This window comes from Taudactylus pleione, unplaced genomic scaffold, assembly GCF_031769625.1.
Source record: "Taudactylus pleione unplaced genomic scaffold, aTauple2 ptg000905l, whole genome shotgun sequence".
NCBI lineage: Eukaryota > Metazoa > Chordata > Amphibia > Anura > Myobatrachidae > Taudactylus > Taudactylus pleione.
This window is the reverse complement of record NW_028285306.1, coordinates 501585-517878: the sequence shown is the minus strand read 5'-3', so window position 1 is coordinate 517878 and position 16294 is coordinate 501585. Positions and strand designations below refer to the sequence as shown.

The following is a 16294-nucleotide window of genomic DNA, read 5'->3' as shown; positions in this document are numbered from 1 at the left end:
CGGGAACCTTGTCAGCGAAAGGCGTAGGAGGTTGCTTCCACAGAATGTGGAGAAGATGATGTTCATCAAAATGAATTATCAGCTCTTCCAGGGAGACCAGCCTCCAGAAGGTACAGAGGGACCTGTGGTGGTGGATTCAAGTGGGGACGAGTTAATACTTTGTGAGGATGAGGATGTACACACTGAAGAGGGTGAGGAATCGGTGGATGAGGAGGATGAGGATGACATCTTGCCTCCGTAGAGCCAGTTTGTGCAGGGACACATTAATTGCCAGCTTGTTTTGTGGGGGCCCAAACGAACCAATCATTTCAGCCACAGTTGTGTGGCAGACCCTGGCGCTGAAATGATTGATTTGTTAAAGTGTGCATGTCCTGTTTATACAACATAAGGGTGGGTGGGAGGGCCCAAGGACAATTCCATCTTGCACTTCTTTTTTTTCTTTGCATTATGTACAGTTTGGGGCCTAGTTTTTCTAACTGCCATCCTGTCTGCCACTGCAGTGTCACTCCTAGATGGGTCACGTGTTTGTGCCGCCCACTCGTGTCGCTTAGCATAGTCATCCAGCTACCTCGGTGCAACCTTTTGGACATGAAAACACTATTGTGAGGTGTGAGGTGTTCAGAATAGACTGGAAATGAGTGGAAATTAAGGTTATTGAGGTTAATAATAGCATAGGAGCAGAGAAACCAACAAATTCTGTGATTTTAGCTGTTTTTATGCTTTTTAAAAAAAAAATACAGATCCAAAACACAAAACCCAGAACCCAAAACACGGAAGGGTGGTTTTGGCAAAACCAATCCAGATCCAAAACACGAAGAAAGATCCAGATCCAAAACCAAAACACAAAACACGAAAAGTGGCCGGTGCACACCCCTAGTCAGAATGTGTGTGTGTAAGAATGTGTGTGAGTGTGTCAGAATGTGTGAGTGTGTCAGAATGTGTGTGTGTCAGAATGTGTGTGTGTGTGTGTCAGAATGTGTGCCTGCGTGTGAGAATGTGTGTGAGTGTGTCAGAATGTTTGTGTGTGTGTAAGAATGTGTGTGAGTGTGTCAGAATGTATGTGAGTGTGTCAGAGTGTTTGTGAGTGTGTCAGAATGTGTGTGTGTGTAAGAATGTGTGTGAGTGTATCAGAATGTGTGTGTGTGTGTCAGAATGTGTGTCTGTGTCACAATGTGTGTGAGTGTGTCAGAATGTGTGTGTGTAAGAATGTGTGTGAGTGTATCAGAATGTGTGTGAGTGTGTCAGAATGTGTGTGAGTGTGTCAGAATGTGTGTGTGTAAGAATGTGTGTGAGTGTATCAGAATGTGTGTGAGTGTGTAAGAATGTGAGTGAGTGTATCAGAATGTGTGTGAGTGTGTCATAATGTGTGTGTGTGTGTCAGAATGTGTGCCTGCGTGTGAGAATGTGTGTGAGTGTGTCAGAATGTTTGTGTGTGTAAGAATGTGTGTGAGTGTCAGAATGTGTGAGTGTGTCAGAATGTATGTGAGTGTGTCAGAGTGTGAGTGTGTCAGAATGTGTGTGTGTAAGAATGTGTGTGAGTGTATCAGAATGTGAGTGAGTGTGTCAGAATGTGTGTGTGTAAGAATGTGTGTGAGTGTATCAGAATGTGTGTGAGTGTGTCAGAATGTGTGTGTGTAAGAATGTGTGTGAGTGTATCAGAATGTGTGTGAGTGTGTCAGAATGTGTGTGTGTAAGAATGTGTGTGAGTGTATCAGAATGTGTGAGTGTGTCAGAATGTGTGAGTGTGTCAGAATGTGTGTGTGTGCAACAAGATTGCATTATTTGAAGGCAAAAACAATATGGCTGAACCAACCACTCTCCGTGCTGTTGTCTCTTCTAATACATATGCCTCCACTGGGGTAAATATCATAATTTGATTAAAGAGATATTTATATTACCAATGTTGCACACTTCCTGGGTGACAAATGACCCCACACGCACCCAATGCCCACATGTGCCCAGTTGAAGTCGATTGGAATAAATCTTAGAAGTAAACCCGATTTGTCTGAGCAGATCTGCGCAGAGCTTTATGGTTATAGACCTTTGCAGTTGTTTGTAAACGAGCAGAACACCAGGCAATGGACAATGGTGCTTATATTGGTGATTCCTTCCTACCTGTTTCATTAGAGATTTCCCCAAGCGAACAATGGACACACTGAAAGCAGCAGATGGAAAGACCCTTTATAGAGACCTTCCTGGATCCAGGCTCACAACTGTCACTGCAAACCGAGCGTGGGACCTAGACATAGGAGAATAAAAGATTAGCGTAACATCTCCACAACAACAGTCACCCAAGTAATTTACTGGCTATAAATGGTGGTCCAACAACGCCTTCGTCTAACATGCTGGGAATTGATGATGCACATGAGGATATGTGTGTATATTTTGTATAATTATTGCTGTGTTTTAGTGATTATGTCATATAAAAAGACATGAACACCAAGCTGCAGGGAGTTCTGCTAAGCACTGTAATGAGGAGAGGAATGCTGGGGGTATAGTGGGCAATGAGGGGGAGGGCTTCTGCTAAGCACTGTAATGAGGAGAGGAATACCTGGGGTATAGTAGGCAATGAGGGGGGAGTTCTGCTAAGCACTATAATGAGAGGAATGCCGGGGGTATAGTGTTCAATGAGGGGGGAGTTCTGCTAAGCACTGTAATGAGGAGAGGAATGCCGGGGGTATAGTGGGCAATGAGGGGGGAGTTCTGCTAAACACTGTAATGAGGAGAGAAATGCCAGGGGTATAGTGTTCAATGAGGGGGGAGTTCTGCTAAGCACTATAATGAGGAGAGGAATGCCAGGGGTATAGTGGGCAATGAGGGGGGAGTTCTGCTAAGCAATGTAATGAGGAGAGGAATGCCGGGGGTATAGTGTTCAATGAGGGGGGAGTTCTGCTAAGCACTATAATGAGGAGAGGAATGCCAGGGGTATAGTGGTCAATGAGGGGGGAGTTCTGCTAAGCACTGTAATGAGGAGAGGAATGCCGGGGTTATAGTGTTCAATGAGGGGGGAATTCTGCTAAGCACTATAATGAGGAGAGGAATGCCGGGGGTATAGTGGGCAATGAGGGGGGAGTTCTGCTAAGCACTATAATGAGGAGAGGAATGCCGGCGGTATAGTGGGCAATGAGGGGGGAGTTCTGCTAAGCACTGTAATGATGAGAGGAATGCCAGGGGTATAGTGGGCAATGAGGGGGGAGTTCTACTAAGCACTGTAATGAGGAGAGGAATGCAGGGGTTATAGTGTTCAATGAGGGGGGAGTACTGCTAAGCACTATAATGAGGAGAGGAATGCCAGGGGTATAGTGGGCAATGAGGTGGGAGTTCTGCTAAGCACTATAATGAGGAGAGGAATGCCGGGGGTATAGTGGGCAATGAGGGGGGACTTCTGCTAAGCACTGTAATGAGGAGAGGAATGCCGGGGGTATAGTGTTCAATGAGGGGGGACTTCTGCTAAGCACTGTAGTGAGGAGAGGAATGCCGGGGGTATAGTGGGCAATGAGGGGGGAGTTCTGCTAAGCACTGTAATGAGGAGAGGAATCCCAGGGGTATAGTGGGCAATGAGGGGGGAGTTCTGCTAAGCACTGTAATGAGGAGAGGAATGCTGGGGGTATAGTGGGCAATGAGGGGGGAGTTCTGCTAAACACTGTAATGAGGAGAGGAATGCCGGGGGTATAGTGGGCAATGAGGGGCGACTTCTGCTAAGCACTGTAATGAGGAGAGGAATCCCAGGGGTATAGTGGTCAATGAGGGGGGAGTTCTGCTAAGCACTGTAATGAGGAGAGGAATGCCGGAGGTATAGTGGGCAATAACGGGGGAGTTCTGCTAAGCACTGTAATGAGGAGAGGAATGCCGTGGGTACAGTGGACAATGAGGGGGGAGTTCTGCTAAGCACTATAATGAGGAGAAGAATGCGGGGGTATAGTGGCCAATGAGGGGGGAGTTCTGCTAAACACTGTAATGAGGACAGGAATGCCGGGGGTATAGTGGACAATGAGGGGGGAGTTCTGCTAAAGACTGTAATGAGGAGAGGAATGCCGGGGGTATAGTGGTCAATGAGGGGGGAGTTCTGTTAAGCACTGTAATGAGCAGAAGAATGCCGGGGTTATAGTGTTCAATGAGGGGGGAGTTCTGCTAAGCACTATAATGAGGAGAGGAATGCCGGGGGTATAGTGGGCAATGAGGGGGGAGTTCTGCTAAGCACTATGATGAGGAGAGGAATGCCGGCGGTATAGTGGGCAATGAGGGGGGAGTTCTGCTAAGCACTGTAATGATGAGAGGAATGCCAGGTGTATAGTGGGCAATGAGGGGGGAGTTCTACTAAGCACTTTAATGAGGAGAGGAATGCCGGGGTTATAGTGTTCAATGAGGGGGGAGTTCTGCTAAGCACTATAATGAGGAGAGGAATGCCAGGGGTATAGTGGGCAATGAGTGGGGAGTTCTGCTAAGCACTATAATGAGGAGAGGAATGCCGGGGGTATAGAGGGCAATGAGGGGGGACTCCTGCTAAGCACTGTAATGAGGAGAGGAATGCCGGGTGTATAGTGTTCAATGAGGGGGGAATTCTGCTAAGCACTGTAGTGAGGAGAGGAATGCCGGGGATATAGTGGGCAATGAGGGGGGAGTTCTGCTAAGCACTGTAATGAGGAGAGGAATCCCAGGGGTATAGTGGGCAATGAGGGGGGAGTTCTGCTAAGCACTGTAATGAGGAGAAGAATGCCGGGGGTATAGTGTTCAATGAGGGGGGAGTTCTGCTAAACACTGTAATGAGGAGAGGAATGCTGGGGGTATAGTGGGCAATAAGGGGGGAGTTCTGCTAAGCACTGTAATGAGGAGAGGAATGCTGGGGGTATAGTTGGCAATGAGGGGGGACTTCTGCTAAGCACTGTAATGAGGAAAGGAATGCCGGGGGTATAGTGGCCAATGAGGGGGGACTTCTGCTAAGCACTGTAATGAGGAGAGCAATGCCGGGGGTATAGTGGCCAATGAGGGGGGAGTTCTGCTAAGCACTGTAATGAGGAGAGGAATGCCGGGGGTATAGTGGCCAATGAGGGGGGAGTTCTGCTAAACACTGTAATGAGGAGAGGAATGCCGGGGGTATAGTGGGCAATGAGGGGCGACTTCTGCTAAGCACTGTAATGAGGAGAGGAATGCTGGGGGTATAGTGGCCAATGAGGGGGGAGTTCTGCTAAACACTGTAATGAGGAGAGGAATGCCGGGGGTATAGTGGGCAATGAGGGGCGACTTCTGCTAAGCACTGTAATGAGGAGAGGAATCCCAGGGGTATAGTGGTCAATGAGGGGGGAGTTCTGCTAAGCACTGTAATGAGGAGAGGAATGCCGGGGGTATAGTGGGCAATAAGGGGGGAGTTCTGCTAAACACTGTAATGAGGAGAGGAATGCCGGGGGTATAGTGGGCAATGAGGGGGGAGTTCTGCTAAGCACTTTAATGAGAAGAATGCCGGGGGTATAGTGGCCAATGAGGGGAGAGTTCTGCTAAACACTGTAATGAGGAGAGGAATGCCGGGGGTATAGTGGTCAATGAGGGGGGAGTTCTGCTAAGCACTGTAATGAGGAGAGGAATGCCGGGGTTATAGTGTTCAATGAGGGGGGAGTTCTGCTAAGCACTATAATGAGGAGAGGAATGCCGGGGGCATAGTGGGCAATGAGGCGGGAGTTCTGCTAAGCACTATAATGAGGAGAGGAATGCCGGCAGTATAGTGGGCAATGAGGGGGGAGTTCTGCTAAGCACTGTAATGATGAGAGGAATGCCAGGGGTATAGTGGGCAATGAGGGGGTAGTTCTGCTAAGCACTGTAATGAGGAGAGGAATGCCGGGGTTATAGTGTTCAATGAGGGGGGAGTTCTGCTAAGCACTATAATGAGGAGAGGAATGCCAGGGGTATAGTGGGCAATGAGGGGGGAGTTCTGCTAAGCACTATAATGAGGAGAGGAATGCCGGGGGTATAGTGGGCAATGAGGGGGGACTCCTGCTAAGCACTGTAATGAGGAGAGGAATGCCGGGGGTATAGTGTTCAATGAGGGGGGACTTCTGCTTAGCACTGTAGTGAGGAGAGGAATGCCGGGGATATAGTGGGCAATGAGGGGGGAGTTCTGCTAAGCACTGTAATGAGGAGAGGAATCCCAGGGGTATAGTGGGCAATGAGGGGGGATTTCTGCTAAGCACTGTAATGAGGAGAGGAATGCCGGGGGTATAGTGGGCAATAAGGGGGGAGTTCTGCTATACACTGTAATGAGGAGAGGAATGCCAGGGGTATAGTGGGCAATGAGGGGGGAGTTCTGCTAAGCACTATAATGAGGAGAAGAATGCCGGGGGTATAGTGGCCAATGAGGGGGGAGTTCTGCTAAACACTGTAATGAGGAGAGGAATGCTGGGGGTATAGTGGGCAATAAGGGGGGAGTTCTGCTAAGCACTGCAATGAGGAGAGGAATGCTGGGGGTATAGTGGGAAATGAGGGGGGACTTCTGCTAAGCACTGTAATGAGGAGAGGAATGCCGGGGGTATAGTGGCCAATGAGGGGGGACTTCTGCTAAGCACTGAAATGAAGAGAGGAATGCCGGGGGTATAGTGGCCAATGAGGGGGGAGTTCTGCTAAGCACTGTAATGAGGAGAGGAATGCTGGGGGTATAGTGGCCAATGAGGGGGGACTTCTGCTAAGCACTGTAATGAGGAGAGGAATGCCGGGGGTATAGTGGTCAATGAGGGGGGAGTTCTGCTAAGCACTGTAATGAGGAGAGGAATGCCGGGGTTATAGTGTTCAAAGAGGGGGGAGTTCTGCTAAGCACTATAATGAGGAGAGGAATGCCGGGGGTATAGTGGGCAATGAGGCGGGAGTTCTGCTAAGCACTATAATGAGGAGAGGAATGCCGGCAGTATAGTGGGCAATGAAGGGGGAGTTCTGCTAAGCACTGTAATGATGAGAGGAATTCCAGGGGTATAGTGGGCAATGAGGGGGGAGTTCTGCTAAGCACTGTAATGAGGAGAGGAATGCCGGGGTTATAGTGTTCAATGAGGCGGGAGTTCTGCTAAGCACTGTAGTGAGGAGAGGAATGCCGGGGATATAGTGGGCAATGAGGGGGGAGTTCTGCTAAGCACTGTAATGAGGAGAGGAATGCTGGGGGTATAGTGGCCAATGAGGGGGGACTTCTGCTAAGCACTGTAATGAGGAGAGGAATGCCGGGGGTATAGTGGTCAATGAGGGGGGAGTTCTGCTAAGCACTGTAATGAGGAGAGGAATGCCGGGGTTATAGTGTTCAAAGAGGGGGGAGTTCTGCTAAGCACTATAATGAGGAGAGGAATGCCGGGGGTATAGTGGGCAATGAGGCGGGAGTTCTGCTAAGCACTATAATGAGGAGAGGAATGCCGGCAGTATAGTGGGCAATGAAGGGGGAGTTCTGCTAAGCACTGTAATGATGAGAGGAATTCCAGGGGTATAGTGGGCAATGAGGGGGGAGTTCTGCTAAGCACTGTAATGAGGAGAGGAATGCCGGGGTTATAGTGTTCAATGAGGCGGGAGTTCTGCTAAGCACTGTAGTGAGGAGAGGAATGCCGGGGATATAGTGGGCAATGAGGGGGGAGTTCTGCTAAGCACTGTAATGAGGAGAGGAATGCCGTGCCGGGGGTATAGTGGGCAATGAGGGGGGACTCCTGCTAAGCACTGTAATGAGGAGAGGAATGCCGGGGGTATAGTGTTCAATGAGGGGGGACTTCTGCTAAGCACTGTAGTGAGGAGAGGAATGCCGGGCAATGAGGGGGGAGTTCTGCTAAGCACTGTAATGAGGAGAGGAATCCCAGGGGTATAGTGGGCAATGAGGGGGGATTTCTGCTAAGCACTGTAATGAGGAGAGGAATGCCGGGGGTATAGTGGGCAATAAGGGGGGAGTTCTGCTAAACACTGTAATGAGGAGAGGAATGCCAGGGGTATAGTGGGCAATGAGGGGGGAGTTCTGCTAAGCACTATAATGAGGAGAGGAATGCCAGGGGTATAGTGGCCAATGAGGGGGGAGTTCTGCTAAACACTGTAATGAGGAGAGGAATCCCAGGGGTATAGTGTGCAATGAGGGGGGATTTCTGCTAAGCACTGCAATGAGGAGAGGAATGCTGGGGGTATAGTGGGCAATAAGGGGGGAGTTCTGCTAAGCACTGTAATGAGGAGAGGAATGCCGGGGGTATAGTGGCCAATGAGGGTGGAGTTCTGCTAAGCACTGTAATGAGGAGAGGAATGCCGGGGGTATAGTGGGCAATGAGGGGGGATAATATTGTTGCACTTTTGTTTTGACTTAAGATCTAACCCAACGTGACATTGGGAATACACTGTGTATGTATGATATACATATACATGCATTTGGTCAACTTACTTTCAGAGACATCTTTCTGTCTATACTGATTTCTCACACGTGAATCATTTATGAGGAATTTAAATGATTACAGTAATATATAATAAACCATTATAACTAAGCAGTATATGGTGTGTCAGCAAAATTTTTAAATTTTCACTTTTTTCATTTATTTTTCACAATTTTCGTATCATTTCTTATGGTTTTACTATTTCACTGAACTAGGTTTTTTTATAGCGAAATATCATTAAAAGTTATGTTTTATTAAACAATTATTCCCATTGTACAATTTCTGCATTTTTCTGTCTTTAGAATTTGATACATATGGTCTTCCAAATTGTTAGTGGCCACACCCCCATCAATTATATATAGGATCTTTTGATCTGATAACACAGGTCTGCGAAATTTAAGGTATTGAAAGCTTTTTCAATAATACTTTTATATTCTTATTTATACTCCTGTATACATCAAGATATAGTATATTTATAAAAATGACATCATCACATTTACCTATAAGAGGTTACATACATTTTTAAGAAGTTTAATTGTTTTTGACATATTTATTATGAAATACGAAGAAGTGTAGATATTATCACTGTGTTTTTGTCTTAATTACATAATAAAATAACAATAAAATCAAACAATAATAGAAACAAAACCATAATTATTGAAAAATCGTTAATATCTTGGTGTTTTTTGTCTTCAAACTTTGTTTTATTGATTTTCACTTATAAGCTTTTTTTGTGTATCATCCAGCAGTAGTCAGCCATCATGCTGATGTCCCAATGACCCTGGTATCTTCATTCTACATCTTTAATGTCTTGGTGGAACCGTTCACCCTGTTCTTCACTTTAGTCTCCGAAATTATTCGGGAAATGCTCAATATGGGATTACAAAAAATTTACCTTTAAAGTCATATTGCAGCCAAGGTTTCTGTAACTATTATGCATTTCCCTGACAATTTAGTAGTTTGGATCCTTGACATTGCCTAAAAATTTTGAAATTACTTGTCTGAACAAGGTCCACACCGAAAGTTCCACAATATTCATTATACGTCCGAAATGTTAATCTTTTATTAACTTTCTAATGTCAGGGCCTGTAAAAATGCCTCCCTTCAGTTTAGCAGTTTAGTTTATGATGGCTACTTGATGAGTAGCATCAATTAGTGTTTATACTGTACTGTATATGTACTGTGTGTGTAGTGTGGACTGTGGGTCACATTCAGACCCGCTCGCAAGCGCCTATGCGCTCGCAAGCGGGTCAATATTGAGGCCCTGCGCACTCGCAGCGGCTGCACTGTGCATGCGCAAGCCCCGGAGCGAGAGAGAAATTCTCTCGCTCCGGGACTCACTACAAGAGAGGCGGCTGTCGATGGTGATTGACAGCTCGCCCCGTTTTGTAGGTGGGGCAGGGGGGTGACTACACAAACGGAGGCGTTCCAGATGGAATGCCTGCCATTTGGGGGTGGCCCCACTGACATCACTTGTGATGTCAGTGGTGAGCTTCCAGCTCTAATAGAACCGAAAGCTCACTGGGGCTTGCGGTAGATGAGACCCTACCACAAGGGTCTCGTCGCAAGCCCCGATGGTCGCAATGGTCTTGACCATCGCGATCATCAACCTGGCCGCTCGCTAAAGCTGTGAGTGGTCACCCACAGCCTAGCGAGCAGCCAGGAGGCTGGCTAAGAACATAGAAGTGGCCGCCCTCATTCAGAGCGAGCGCTCAAATTTTGCAAGTGGCTCTGAATGATTCAGAGCCGCTCGTAAGCGGCCGCTCGTTCACTCCGAGCGATGTTCGCACATCTGCACATGCGTATGGGTCATAATGCGCATGCGCCAACCAGTCAGTGCGGTCGGAAATCAAGCGCTCACAAAATAGCCAGTGCCTGCTAATTTGAGTGACAGGATGAGGCGTTTGTGGGTGGTAACAGGGGAAGGTGCTTGAAAACGGGGAGTGGTGATCCGAACGCAGGCGTGCCAAAAGGTCAAAACGGGCGTTTTAAGGGTGTGCATAATTAACAAAGCAGTGTCATCGACCACGTCACTTGGTTGTTTCTTAGCCTGAACTGTTCGCATGATTGCGGTAAGAAAATCCAACCACAAGCACTGCGAGCAGTTCAGACGCCTTTCGATGTACTCGATTAATCAAATAAATAGCGGAGATGACGTAGGATCGAGCGGCCAGGAGGCGTCTTTACAAAATAGCGAGCGCATATTTCGTTCGCTCGCTCAGACATAGAGGCGTCAACAGACCGCAAAGAGCGAGCGCTCAATTTAAATAGCCAGCCCCTTTTTCTGAACGAGCGAGTGCAAATAGCAGGCCCTGAATTCATTTAGGACAATGGCCCTCATTCAGAGCCGCTCGTTAGCGGCAGTACGCTCGTTCCGAGCGATGTTTGCACATCTGCGCATGCGTACGGTTTTTAGCACGCATGCGCGAACCAGTCAGTGCGGCCAAAAATCGTTTGTACGCTATATAGCGAGTGCCTGCTATTTTGAGTGACAGAATGAGGCGTATGTGGGTGGTAACAGGGGAAGGTGCTTGAAAATGGGGAGTGGAGATCCGAACGCAGGCGTGCTTAAAGGTCAAAACGGGCGTATTATGGGTGTGCATAATTAATACAGCAGCGTCAATGACCACGTCACTGAGTTATTTTATAGCCAGAACTGCTCGCAAATTTGTGGTAGCAAACACCAACCACAAGAATAGCGAGCAGTTCATACGCTGCTCGATGTACTCGATTAATCTAATAAATAGCGGACATGACGTATGGTGCGAGCGGCCAGGGGGCGTTTTTAACAAATAAACGAGCGTATGTTTTGCTCGCTCGTTCAGACTTAGAGGTGTGAACAGACTGCAATTTGCGAACGGATCATTTGAATAGCCACCCCTTGTTTTTGAACGAACGACCGCAAATAGCGAACGGCTCTGAATGAGGGCCAATGTTTTATAATAAATGTAGGCAGAAAACATTTATTACTTAAAAGAATATGAAAAAAATGACTTATTCATAAATACACGTTTTGCAGAAAAACGTGATGTGAAATACAAAATCGGGAGTCATTTTCGTGTTCAGAAGCCAAAAATCTATAAGTATCACATAAATTCGTTGAAAAAGCTTTTTCATCACAGACCTGTATAATTTAAGTTTGGGGTCCCTTTTCTACTTGCTAGTGCAGTGGTTCTTCTCTTTTTTCCTTGAATTGAAGGATGATAAATGATACTCTGATGATAAATGATACTCTGATGATAAATGATACTCTGATGATGATGATGATGACAAATTATATTCTGATGATGATGAATCATACTGTGAGGATGATAAATGATACTCTGATAATGATGATGATGGTGATAATGATAAATTATATTCTGATGATGATGAATCATACTGTGAGGATGATAAATGATACTCTGATAATGATGATGATGGTGATAAATGATAAATTATATTCTGATGATGATAAAGATGATGATGGTGATAATGATAAATTATATTCTGATGATGATGAAACATACTGTGAGGATGATAAATGATACTCTGATAATGATGATGATGGTGATAAATGATAAATTATATTCTGATGATGATAAAGATGATGATGATGATAATGATAAATGATATTCTGATGATGATAAATCATACTGTGAGGATGATAAATGATACTCTGATAATGATGATGATGGTGATAATGATATATTATATTCTGATGATGATGAATCATACTGTGAGGATGATAAATGATACTCTGATAATGATGGTGATAATGATAAATGATAAATTATATTCTGATGATGATAAAGATGATGATGATGATGATGATGATGATGATGATGATGATGATGATGGTGATAATGATAAATGATATTCTGATGATGATAAATTACACTGCGATGATTATAAAGTATTCTCTGATTATGATAATTTTTACTCTGATAATGATAAATTATACTGTGAGGATTAAAAATTATACTCTGATGATAAATTATATTCTGATGATGATAAATTATACTGTGAGGATGAAAAATTATACTTAGATGATAAATGATACTCTGATAATGATGACGATGATGACGATGATAAATGATATTCTGATGATGATAAATTATACTGTGATGATGATGATAAATGATCTCTAAATATGGTAAATTATAATGATACTCTGATGATGATAATTTGTATTGTGATAATGAGAAAATGTACTCTGATGATGACAAATGATACAGTAATGATGATAAATGATACCTTGATGATCATAAATTAATAATATTGTGATAATCACAAATAATACTTTGATGATGATAAATGATGCTGTGGATATTTTTCAATAACCATCACACATGGCACCAGTAATTCAGATGGCTGAGCATAAAGGTTCACGAAGCCAGTATTATCCTTCACACAAACTGCTATAAAGAATTTATGTATTTTTATTTACAATTTCTAAATAATATAAATTACTGTCATTATCGATATTGGATCTACAGTATCACAAAGGTAGAATTTACTCTTTTAGACATTTTAGAAAGAAAAATATAACTTGAAAAAAAAAATAATTACTTTTATTTTAGTGCTCCACAAAAGTATTACCTGAAACAGTGGCCAGTTGGTTTTATCATGAACACTTTGGTGCTAAAAAGTTTGTAAACCTTTTAGACAATGACCCCCAAGGGTGGAGAGTAAGCGTCACACCTTTATGTGAACTGTGTAGACCTTCCTGGTGCATAACTAACGCGTTTCGTGGTGTTCATCAGCTGCTCTTCGTAAATTACCTCCACTGCCTACAACCATATACAGGTTGAGTCTCCCATATCCAAATATTCCAAAATACGGAATATTCCGAAATACAGAATTATTTTGGCTTGATTGAGAAAATTAAACCTTTGATTTTTGATGGCTCAATGTACACAAACTTTGTCTAAGGCACAAATTATTAAAAATATTGTATAAAATTACTTTCAGGCTGTGTGTATAGGGTGTATATGAAACATAAATTAATTTCATTTCTGTATACAAACTTTGTTTGAGGCACAAAATTATTACAAATATTGTATAAAATTACCTGCAGGCTGTGTGTATAATGTGTATAAATTTACCTTGAGGCTGCATGTATAAGGTGTATAAAATTACCTGCAGGCTGCGTGTATAAGGTGTATATAACACATAAATGCATTCTGTGTGTTTATTTGGGTCCCATTCACAAGATATTTCATTATGATATGCCAAAATACGGAATATTCCATTATCCAAAATGCCCCTGGTCCCAAGTATTTTGCATATCAGAGACTCAACCTGTATGCAATAATGGGCTGAACTACATGAGTTACCTCTTTATATTCCTGATTCCAAATGACAGCGCTGACATCCAGAGTGACCTGTTCCCGAATTGCAGCTCGGGAGTCGTATCTCCCCACTTTTACCAGTTTGTACTCATTGTTAGGATAAATTTGAAGATTCATTATATCGAACATACCCGGAACTTCACCCACATTATTAAAAAATATTTCATCCCCCGACTGGGTCTTGAAGTGAACGTTTCTCAGGTGTTGGTGAACCTGTAATAACATTGCAATAATCAAATGTGGTCAAGAGAGGAAGAGAGAGAGATATTATTACAAATTATGCTGACATATGTTATTAGCATCCAAAATACACTTTTCCGTAGGTCAAAAGTTTCTGATCAACATAATAAAAAGCTCAATGAAATCTACTAGCACGGTACTGAGGGCCGCCATCAGGGGGGGGCTGCCGACTCTGGAGTCCCGGGCCCGGACACCAGGGGGGCCCGCTTGCTACTACCCTCTGCTGCCACACAATGGAAGTGTGACTGCCTGCCCGCTAATATTACTGCCGGCGCCCGCTACCTCTATAGTGAGTAACAGGCCCTGCCTAAGCGAGCCGCCTACTACTACCGCCCGACACCACACATTAAAAGTGACCCATCGTGAGTCACTTCTCACTTAGCTGCCTCAATAAAGTTTTACTTGTGAGTTGGCACAGCGCGACATCATGACTTCACCAGCGCTGCGCCGCCTAATGAGAATGGAGCCGTGGGGTGAGGACTGAGGAGCCGGAGGCCGCAGCCAAAACAGGTAAGTGTTTAATTAATCTTTCATTATTGCAGCATGTCAGTTGTTGCAGATGTGGGGAGTGGAACTGTCTAGGAGACTGCTTTGTTCTTTGATTACTTTCAGTCAGTGGGGGAATGGGGCTGGAGGGCCCTGCATATTTTTGTTAGTCTCGGGCCCCGCAATTCCTGATGGCAGCCCTGACGGTACTATCTCCAGAACTAGCAGTTTCCCCCACAGCATCGTCCTCTGGTGCTCTGTCCCTTCCGAGCACATGCAGGGTTTAAATAAAAATATGAAGGCCAGCCCCGCCATCTTACAGCTGATGTGGGGACAGTAGGACTGAAATGAAGTGCAGTCTAATGACCATGAGGGCAAGCGGTGGTCTACCTGCTCTGGCCTGGTGGGAAATTAGAATGCAATAGAGAACATTACACACATGAGAGGTCTTGTTACCTCACTTATTGAACCACCCTCGTAGATATATGAACATCAGCAAAATAGGACAATTTTCTCATAAATACGTGGAATGTGCAGAGGTTTTGTTGAATAACATTGTTTTGGAGATGTTTCAAATCTTCTCAAGAGGATTAGTGGTGGTCTCGTAAATAGCAACCAATCAGCTACCAGTTATCATTTACCTAGTACATTCTATTAAATGATAGGTTGAAGCTGATTGGTTGCTGTGGGTAATTTCTCCTGGTCCTCTTTAGAAGATTTGAAATATCTCCCCTTTTGTGACTTTGGGTGACAGAATTGTGAGTAGACACAGAGTGTTGGAGTCCACTGGGAAATACAAAACTCCCCCACGTGCCACTCAGATATCTCCTTATGCCACACAAACCTCCACACTTGCCACCCATATGCCATCCAGACCTGTACATTAGCAACTCATATCTTCCAAAATGCATCGCAAACTTCCCCAGTCACTAGCTAATTTAGTGAGCTTTAGTGAAAAATACCCATTTTTAGCCTTGAGACCTCCACCTGCAGAAGATGAGAGAGAGCATACAGAGTACAAACACTCCCTCATCCTCCTTCTCCAACTGGATGTGTTGTGTCACTTCCCTGAAGTGTGCATAGAAGATTACATGAAGCAAATTTGCTATGAACTATTTTATTATAAGTATATTAGGACATATTGCAAGCTATGTTTTTTATGTTTGGTTATAAGTCTTCCACACACAGATCAATAGCAACACTCAGATAGCCTGAAGGGTGACCTGGTGTAGTTTCAATTAAAATGAAGATCCCTTATGTAATCCTGTCAGCAGGAAACTGCAATTACCTGACACGAGGTGGGTAAACAAAGTATTTCATCTAGAGCTGCATAGACATGAGGTAAATATGTATGCCTGACTCCTAACACTGGAGGGGGGAAAACACTCAGGTGCCTACCTAAAAAGGTATTCAGACTTCAAACAGAATCAAAGACCTGGGCCATATGTTATATATTTTGACATACAATTAATATTTCTACCATAGGAACCTGCTGTTTTCAGAGGTTTGCTACAATCCCCATATGTATCAAACTCCGGAGAGCAAAACTTTACGGATCTTTTGCCTGATAGGCAATAGCATCAATGAGCAAAGCCTATGGGCTGCTCCTTACAGAAATCCCTGGAGAGGGGACCCTCATACCTTGTGTTTGCGCAATAGGACTCCCGGGTCATAAATCTGGAAGTCCTCACATTGGAAGAGTTGTCCCGGATGTAATTATTCATACATACGGAGTTATAAACACCACTATGCATGAGATAAGGAGCATAGTGGTGTTCATCACATAAAATATGCAATATGTTATACATCACACTCAGAGTGTTTGGGGGCCTGTGGACTTTCATATTGACCATGGGTGGTGGCAGCAAAGAG

At 44.5% G+C, this 16294-nt stretch overlaps 1 protein-coding gene across 1 annotated transcript in view; it reads right to left on the bottom strand.

Annotated features, from left to right (window-relative positions):
• The window catches only part of LOC148473935 (extracellular calcium-sensing receptor-like), a 33744-nt gene that overhangs the window by 8144 nt on the left and 9306 nt on the right, over positions 1–16294 (bottom strand). Inside the window, exons 4-5 of the mRNA XM_088459323.1 lie at positions 13682–13909; positions 2116–2239 (exon numbers count right to left, since the gene is read on the bottom strand). Of these exons, the coding sequence (XP_088315449.1) occupies positions 2116–2239; positions 13682–13909 (352 nt within the window). The remainder of the gene's footprint in view (positions 1–2115; positions 2240–13681; positions 13910–16294) is intronic.